The sequence below is a fragment of the Emericellopsis cladophorae genome (genome assembly GCF_022114955.1).
Source record: "Emericellopsis cladophorae strain MUM 19.33 chromosome Unknown NODE_149_length_12816_cov_137_704058, whole genome shotgun sequence".
NCBI classification, from domain to species: Eukaryota; Fungi; Ascomycota; class Sordariomycetes; order Hypocreales; family Bionectriaceae; genus Emericellopsis; species Emericellopsis cladophorae.
The window spans coordinates 3,226-12,074 of record NW_026251074.1 but is presented as its reverse complement, the minus strand read 5'-3'; the positions used below and the strand labels follow the sequence as shown (position 1 = coordinate 12,074).

The following is an 8,849-nucleotide window of genomic DNA, read 5'->3' as shown; positions in this document are numbered from 1 at the left end:
GCTTTAAGCTCGATGAGCTCGGCTAGCGGTGAGTAGCACCCACGAAGTATATACTTCGTTCGGATCGCCTCTAGGCGCTGCGGGTGTGACGGATACGTCGCCCTAGACGGCCAGCGGTACACGAGTGTGTCGTAGCTGAGTCTGGGTAGACTATACTCGAGGAACAAGAGCCGGCTAACCCAGACCAAGGTAGCGAGATCCGGTGTGTAGTCATAGGCGCTACGGTACGCTAGCGACCGTGGGTGTATACCTAGGACGGCTACGAAGTGTACGATAGTGGAGGAGAGCATGGCTCTGTCTTAGCTCTGGTATATCCAGAATATTATCGAGAGCTGGAGAAGGGCCTCGGCGAGCTCGAGTCGGCTTCCTTGGGGAAGGTGTAAGGGGGCTTGTCCCGCGCTTAGCGTAGACGGAGAGCTCCTTGGCATAGACTTGCTATCTTGGTCGTCTCGAGATAGGATGTCGCTGTTTCCTACTCCCCGATTGCGATTACTAGTTCGGCGGCTGCTTAGACTATCGCTATCGCCCTCGCTGTCGTTGTCGCTGTCGCTCTCGCTATCGCTCTCGCTATCGCTCTCGCACTCGCTCTCCTCACTATGGTCCTTTTCGATACCATAGTCGCTATCACTGCCGCTATCCTTATCGCTGTCGCTCTCCTGGTCGCTTCCGCCATGCCTATCGTCATAGGCCACGCTCTCCCTATGACTCCCGGTGTCGCTACTGGCGTAGTAATCATCGTCGAGAGAAGCCTGGTCACTACCTTTCCCTTCGCCCCTTAGTATAGTCGAAGCTAAGTCTCGTATGTGCCCTATCATCTAAATATCGTCGTCGCGTAGCGGGATATTATACATAGCACGGCGAAGCGACGAGGTTATATCGTGCGCCCGGAAGATATAGTAGATAAACTTCTTCTACTTTAACTTATAGCTTCGGCCCGTGGCGGCCGATATAATACGCAGGGGACGATGGCGGTATATAGCTTGTTGGTAGCTCGTGAGCCAGCACCGTGTTTGGTAGGGAGTGTGCGCGAGTGTGTCCTCGGCCCGGTCGAATATGTCGTCTACGGCGCGCACGAGTACACGGAGTCGTGCTTCGCTTGCCGCGGGGCTCCTCACGACGTGGCCCCTCTACCTGCCGAGGACACGATCCTCCTAGTGCGCGCACGAGCCTCGGAGGGGCAGCGCCGCCGACGCTGCGATAATACCGAGCGGCCGTTTATAGAACCGCTGAGGCCATCCCGTGTGCCTTAACCAAGGCGTTGTCTCGCTAGCGGCGATAGAAGACTGCTCCTCGTCTTCCCGCCACGCGCGTATCGCCTTCTGCTGTATCCGCCTGTCCTCGGCGACCTCTTGCGCATAGAGGATCTGGTCGTCGAGGTTCGGCGAGCGCCGGGCCGGCGGCGGTAGCCATAGCTCTAGTGGACCGTCCCTGCGCGGCTGGTAGCCAGGGGGAGGCGAGCTCGTGGCGGGAGGCGTTGCTAGCTGGAAGTGCGACTGGGTGGTTGGGTCGGGCTGCGGCGGTGACGAAGACACCGGGAGAGATATGGTGCGTGGGAAGGGGATAGAGAATAGTATATATGCATGAATCCGTAGAATAGGTTTAGTTACGAGAGGGGAAAGACAGATAGCTTTTTCGGATCGCTCCTTCCCTCACGCTTATGCTAATGCGATGAGGTCGGGATCTATCCTGGCGTGGTCACGGATACATGGATCCTCTAGAGATATGGTAGGATACAGGGGTAGTTAGGGGTAGCAGGGGTGGGCCTGTCTTGTGAAAGGAGGAGAAGCGTATGTGATTGGGTGGGAGGGGGCAGGGGTTGCCTTTTCGCACGCAAAGGGGCGAGGGAATACTAACCCCGTAGGTAATTCAGCATGCCTGGGCCAAGATCTATAGAGGGCTTCTCGAGCACATCTGTCCAGTATGGCTCTTTGTCAGCTCACAAACGGCGAATAGAAGCGACCGCAGATCCATATGATAGATTTCGGGTGGGCAGCAAGTATCAGTATCACCACTCATGCCCTGTCTTAACTTTCACTGGGCCAGGCAGGATTTCACTGCTCCTAGTTTGGCGGGTCGAGTCTGACCTAGAAACATTCTCTTCGCTATACTACAAGAGACGAGGCCCGCCCAGCCAAGCAACCCAGCCGAGCAACCCAGCCATCTAGATACCCATACGATACTGTCATGTTTCATCCGTTACGTACCCTGCTATCACGTGTACCACGACATCCAAGTCCGGAACAACCCCAATTGGTTGCGTTTTGGAGCTCTGCCCGGGCAAAAACAGCGCGATGCATGGCTTCTGTGGAGTCGAAGCGATTTGAACCTATATGGAGAGTAGTTTGGGGCAAATTTCTCAAGAGAAGCGCATGGCAACAGACTATAAAGAAATATAACTTAGTAGTCGGAATCGTCGGTTGGGATTTGCAGTCTATCGCTATAGACGACGTAAAGATAGACAAGCTCGTTGCGTTCCTCCTCCCAGGCGAGCCTCAGGTACCCGCAGGATTTAGGGAAGACTTCTTAAAGTGTCTTCGGCCATACGTAGAAAAGAAAAAAGACAAGCTCTACTTTCCGGAATAGAGGCTGACCCTTAATATCTCATCCCTCCGTGACGGAGATCGAATCGTTATCAGTCGCCCCTATCTTTTATTCTCACTCCAGGACTCGCTCTAAGGCGCCTTAAAAACCGCCTTTCTATTTTATAATAGGGGGCCAACGCTATAGGAAATTGGTGGTGGCCATATCGGCGGGCTATGTGATAGCGGTCGAACACCGAGAACGACCAGCGAGGTGAAGGACGTGTGTTCCATTCTGCTGTACGGGAAAGCGGGCCGAATGCGTTATTATAGGTTTCAGCGACCAGGCTGTCCAGCTATGCGAGAGTTTGTCTCTATGGATAACGGGCTTCCTACCGGACCTTAGAGGTTTGAAAGGCCTAACGCTTTGGCTTAAAGCAATCAGCTGAAAGAGGCACATATTTAGGTTAGCTCACATGGCGGAGCGTCTTGAAGCGCAGTGTTCCGACTTAACATGCGACCGCATGCGCCTCTCACGTGCACTTCACTTTCCCACCTATCATAACCAGAACAGCAGGAGCATATGCCATGCTTCGTAGTCGCTCATAGTCGACTACTCACAATCACTCTACTAAATAGGAAGCCAAGCTTCGATCGAACGTCACACTTAATAGCGAGAACACTAGAAACAAGTTCCTTAGTATAATTGTCTGTGTGTGCCATAGGCATAACAATGTTCGTAGACGTCTGTCACCACCGTACTAGGGCAATTCGTGTCTTGCGGGGGGCACGTTATTGTGATAGAGTCGACCGTGGAAAAGAAAGGCACCTTAATTTCGGAAAGGCTACTACGTGAGGAGAATATTCGGCTTCTGGAAGAAACTAGATTCTGTATCGATTATAGTTACATTTTTAAATATGAAGCTAAGGCAGCATATGGTGTGATCGTCCGATGGCTTTCTTCGGATCGTAAGTGGGCGTCCTCGAAGAATAATAAAACATCTAAAAATGACCACAGGACCCAGCTTGGATATAGTATCCCCATGCATTTGAAGAAGACCATCGTCTCCAGCGTAAGCAATCTAGATAGGAAATTCGCGGTGGAGGACTATGGGATCGGATTAAGTACGGGGCGAAACGTACGGATTCGTGCCCCTGGACGGGAATAACTGTTCCTTCTGACCACCCAAAGAATAGCTGAGGTTTTGTAAAGGCGTCCCACTTGAGCGAGGGATGCTAGTTGGAAGGGGCAGCAACAGAATCTCACGAACATTGGCACGGCCACCATGAAGCTCAGGCAGTGCTACGCGTTAGGGAGAGGGAAGGATAGGCGTAGAGGACATCACCGGTTGGCAGGAGTGGAGCATCCTTGACTTTCAATCTACTATCACTTCATGCGACAGGCTAGTCGACTGCGCAAGGTGGGCTATTACCAGTCGTTTCAATCACAGACGTGCGGGTCTGACATAAGCAGAACATTGTCCTCATACCGATCTGAGATCCTCTGCGATCCGTGCGGAGGAACTACCACTACAAGCCGTAACGAGGCAAATAGTTCCAACTTCTAGTATAGTAGGCTAGACATAGGTCAAGCAAGGTAATCCTGCGACCGCGCGTTTGTTCTCTCCTGTAGTTTGGTTAATATCGAAGTTACTCCTCGATGATCTTGATATACTTTTCGTAAAATCGGAGCATCTGTCTTGGTCAGCAGTAGTGCTATTAGCGTGCTATTGGCCGTCACATCCTCACCTTCTGGGGACAATTTTTGTATAAGACTGATACGTTATGCCTCGTCCTGTGGCCGGTTTCCTAGGAGATATAGACGGCAAGCCTGCTACTCTCTACTTCACAACCGTTAATGGATATAATCTCTTGCTCCCATGAGCGTTCTAGAGGACTCCATTCAGTCGATTTGGCAAGAGCCGCGGTCTTGGATCGCGGAGACCTCCGGGCTAGGACTAGGGGTGAGTCGCTATTCCTCCTGCGCAGTCCTCGCCGGACTTGTTTTTTAAATAACCTTTCGCGTCCGCCTAGACGGACAAAATACTCTTCTAACGCAGGCGAGTCCCTAGCACGTCAGTTCAGTACCCTTGCGCAAGCCTGTAATACAAGCTTACTCCAGCCTATCTTCAACCTCCCAAGTCCTAAGAAACGTCCCGTTCGAGTCCTCCCATTGGACTAACAATTCGATAGACCCCTGCTTGTAGTCAGTGATGCTGGCCAACAAGTCGCCATGGCCCAAACACACATTCTCATTGATCTTGTGGCGCTGAATTTCCTTTGCGAAGAAGCTACAGATTGTGAGTGCGAAGAAGAGAAGAAGGCGGCAATTACAGGCACGTACTTATCATGTTGAACCTCGTTGCTACCAGACATAGCTATCTTCCGTTTGCTACGACGATTTGGTGGTCCTACAATCTCCTCTCTCTGAGGCATTATAATTAATAGGCAATAGAAGAGTAAGTAGAAGTGCGATCGCAACGATGCGCTTGATTTATAGCGGTATCCTAGCGGACGCCTATACGCACTTGTTCTCAGCGTCCAAAAGCTGCTTCTTGTCTATCGTTGGGATGGCGGTCTGCGGCTTAGGTACGGTATATAGTCTTGAGCATTCGCAGCTTCCTATCGAATCAAATAACACGAAAGTTCATGATGGCTCTATATAGTGTTTATTTTTTGGATACCTTTCGGCGCACTCTATTAAAACGGCAAAGTGCCCAATAGAACCCTGCGTCTTGTCGGTCACTGAAAGTGTTTAGCCGTGTGAAAGACACTGTGACATATGGCGCCGCATTGGCGGGCTGCAGCCCACTCTGAGTGACCCAGCAGCACCTAGCGCTCATCCAAACCCGGCTATTCTGGCAGCACGAGCGCGGCTTATTATGGCTCATCGAGGTAGATTCATATACATATAGATCCGACCCAGGCTCCATAAACAGACAGAGCGCGTGAATAGGAAGCTGCATTTGCTCACGACTGTAATAGGACGTGTGGAGCTGGACAATTCACTAGATGTGGCCTTGACAACCGTTGTCGTGCGCCATCGCTATCTGTCTGCCACGGGTGCATCTGCGCGACCCCTGCGGTCGGGAGGACTGATCGACAGGGGCAGAATGCAGCCACCCCAGCTTCTGATGTTAAGCAGCTCGGGTGTCCATAGCGTTGCCAGGGCTATCACACCCTTTTGATTCTAGTCTTCCATTGTGGCTGCCACACTCCAAGGGCTCCCAGGCAGGTGCCCGCAGTAAGGGCGGAGCCAGACACACCCACTTAATTTTAGTCTTTCATTGTGGTTGCCACACGACGAGGGCCCCTAGGCGAGTGCCCACAGAGGTAGGGGGGCCATCACACCATTTTAATTCTAGTCTCTTATTGTGGCTGCCACACTGCGGTCACATCCAGGCAAAGTGTCCACCGCGATGGCGGGGGTCTTCACACCCTCTCAACTCTAGTCCTCCACTATAGCTACCACACGACAAGGACACCCAGCCCGGTGTCCATAATATTGGCAGGGCCACCACACCCTCCCAGCTCTAGACTCTTATTATGGCCGCCACACTCCAAGGCCCTCTAGGCAGGTGCACACAGAAGTGGCAGGGCCATCACACCCTCTCATCTCTCGTCGTCTCTCACAATCCACGGTGGCTGCAGCTGCCCATGGACAGTGTCTCGGGCCTAGCCGTCGGTCATGATCGTGGCTGCCAGATAGCGAGGTTGCCGGTCATGGGTGGCTGGCCCGGGGGTTTCCTTACGCAACGGCCCAAGAGCACCGCCGGAGCCATCACACCCCGTCGAATCTAGTGTCTTTCCCTCGTGTGCGTAAACTGGAAGAACGCGGCCAGCAGTGGCTGATCCAACCTCATCTCGATATCCTAGCAAGATCCCCTGGGAAACTCGCAGCGAGAATGATGGAGTGCTGTATCCGTCCCTGCTGCGGACCAGGCATCGACCTAGAAATGACTACCCTATTCTTATCATTGTCCCGACGTGTATGCGTCCTACTCACCCCAAGCGAAGATTATACTGTTAAATTACCTATCTAGTGTAGTTTTCGTCGCTCAAAGGCTACATGTATCTATCAGTAAAGACAGAATCCTTTGCTGCGCGGGAAGAAGATGCAATCACAGTCACAACCAACTGTTACGACCCGACATGCGACCGCATGCGCCTCTCACGTGCCCCCCCCCCCCACCTTTTCCTCCTATCATGCACCATTCACGCACCACGCATGATAGTCGACCGTAGCCGCCAGGCGACTACTGTCGACTACACCATGGAGGCGCTCGTAGACGACAGTCGACTACGGTCGACTACACAACATTCACTTAGTATATAGGAAGCCCAGCTTCACCATAGTCAGTCTCTACCAGCTCCTCAGCTATCAATACAATTGTCTACGCAAGATCTACTATCTCGCACATAGACTGTGACCCGACCGCTCAAGTCAACGACATCCTAGTGTACTCAGTTCATAAACCGACTTATATTCTAACTACCCGGTAGCTAGTCTAGACCCGCACGTCACACCAACGTTTATCCTCGTGTACCTGTATTTGTTACGTAATACCTCCTACCCTTTCAAAAACACCAAACAACCCATGTGATGGATTGACAGGAAATACCCATCACTGTGTGGCACAACACCTAATGGCACGGCCACTACGCGCCACGTTCGTGGTTGGCTATCACCAGCGAAATGGGTCCGGGCGGACACAACCCAGTAGTAACAGCAGCCCACGGGTCAATCCTCACTCACTCTGCTTTGACGAGGAGTCCGTCTACAGGAGCGCCTGTTGCAATGCCAAGTGGCACGCAAAGACGCGCCTGCCATCGGACAACGCGATGGCCCGAGGAATCCGAACCCTCTCAACACGCGGTGGATGCGCGACATGAGGCTCTGCATTACTCGGTGTAGTCGGAAGCATCATGCCAAATGACGGTGCATCCAGCAGCGCGGTTTGTCGGCGTATGCCATGACGTGCCTCAAAGGGGCCTGGCTGGTCTTGAAACTACGTTAGTTGTAGAGTCGTCCAGGCGGAAGAGGGCCATACCCAACGCAACGCTCGGAACCACAGTTCGTGCCATGTTTCTGTACCCGCTTCGCAGGGTCTGAATGGAAATATGGTCGAGGAAAGAGGGGACGGCCAGAAGCGAGGGAGCATGGTCTTTTAACCTCCGCGACCTTGGGCCAGCGTCCCACGCTGAGCGACCGGCGCATAGCTCTCGGCCACAATGAGCCGCATATTCAGGCTGTGGGATGGCTAGTCCTTCCAGGGCTCAGTTTGCGCAAGCCGGCCGTCCCACCAACTGTCGGGCCTGTACTGCTCATCCGCTTGTGGCTGCCACGCCGTTGTCTATAAAGATGCAGTGCGCTATATGTCCTGGAATAGCAGCTCACCACTTTAGTCTCCTTTGGCAACATGTCTACCCGCATCTGCAGACGTCCTTGGATAGCGAGACGCTGCGGCAGTTGAGGGCCGAGTGGCGAAGTTCTAGGAAGCGCAGAAAGAGGGGACTACCCGAAACGACGGGTACCACGAAAGGTCGGGGCCGGCTGCACCACGAGGCCGCGTTTAAGTAAGAAAGGCAAGGTGAATTTCACGGGTTGCGCGGCAAGGACATGTGTGGTTACCACGAGATAGATGAATAGATGACGCTTAGCGTGGCTAACATTCCTTTGGCTGCCAAATCTTGATAATGCTATCAACGCTCGACGCTCCAAATGTCTACCGGCTCCTCGTTGTATCTTTCGGGTAGAAGAGTGTCGAGCTTTGTATTGTATCGCTGGACGGCGTCGTGCAAGTCGCGCGCATGGAACTGAACACCGGGTAGGATCCGCGACAGCGCCTCGTCCGTAAGAGCCTTATAGTAGGCCACCTCGTTGCTCAGGCGCCTGATTTCCTCGTGCAACTCCCTTATACGGTTCTAGTGAGTTGTTTCGCTTTTCGGAGGCAGTTCGTGGAATAGTAAGGTACTTGTTTTACCCCCGCTAAGTGCACGTATCTCAAAGTCAACGGGGCCGAGCGATAGCGGCCGGTCCTTGGCGTAACGAGAGGAGCGGTTCTTCAGACGTAGACCCTTTATAACGAAGACGAGTGCCGCGAGCCGCTTCGTCGTCTTTAAAGCAAGCCACGAAGCTTATATACCTGCAGCTATCTGTGGTTACTGCTATATCCAGAATTAGGCATGTCGTTATGACGTAGCCTGGGTCTAGAAGGGGGCACTAGGATAAAAGTTGCCTTATTCGTGGGCGGAACTAGTGAACAGCCTACTAGGTGCGCATACGAATGTACGGATAGTCACTGACACACGCAAGTAATGCGACTTAGA

General features: G+C 52.8%; 1 protein-coding gene across 1 annotated transcript; it reads right to left on the bottom strand.

Moving 5' to 3' along the window:
• Positions 1-299: 299 nt before the first annotated feature.
• J7T54_004887 (DEAD/DEAH box helicase) lies at positions 300-1,971 on the bottom strand (the record flags this gene model as incomplete). Its single annotated transcript, XM_051510643.1, has 3 exons — positions 300-756; positions 1,165-1,477; positions 1,941-1,971. The coding sequence occupies 3 exons, from the start codon at positions 1,969-1,971 to the stop codon at positions 300-302; spliced, it is 801 nt and encodes a 266-aa protein (XP_051358478.1).
• Between the last annotated feature and the right edge of the window lie 6,878 nt (positions 1,972-8,849).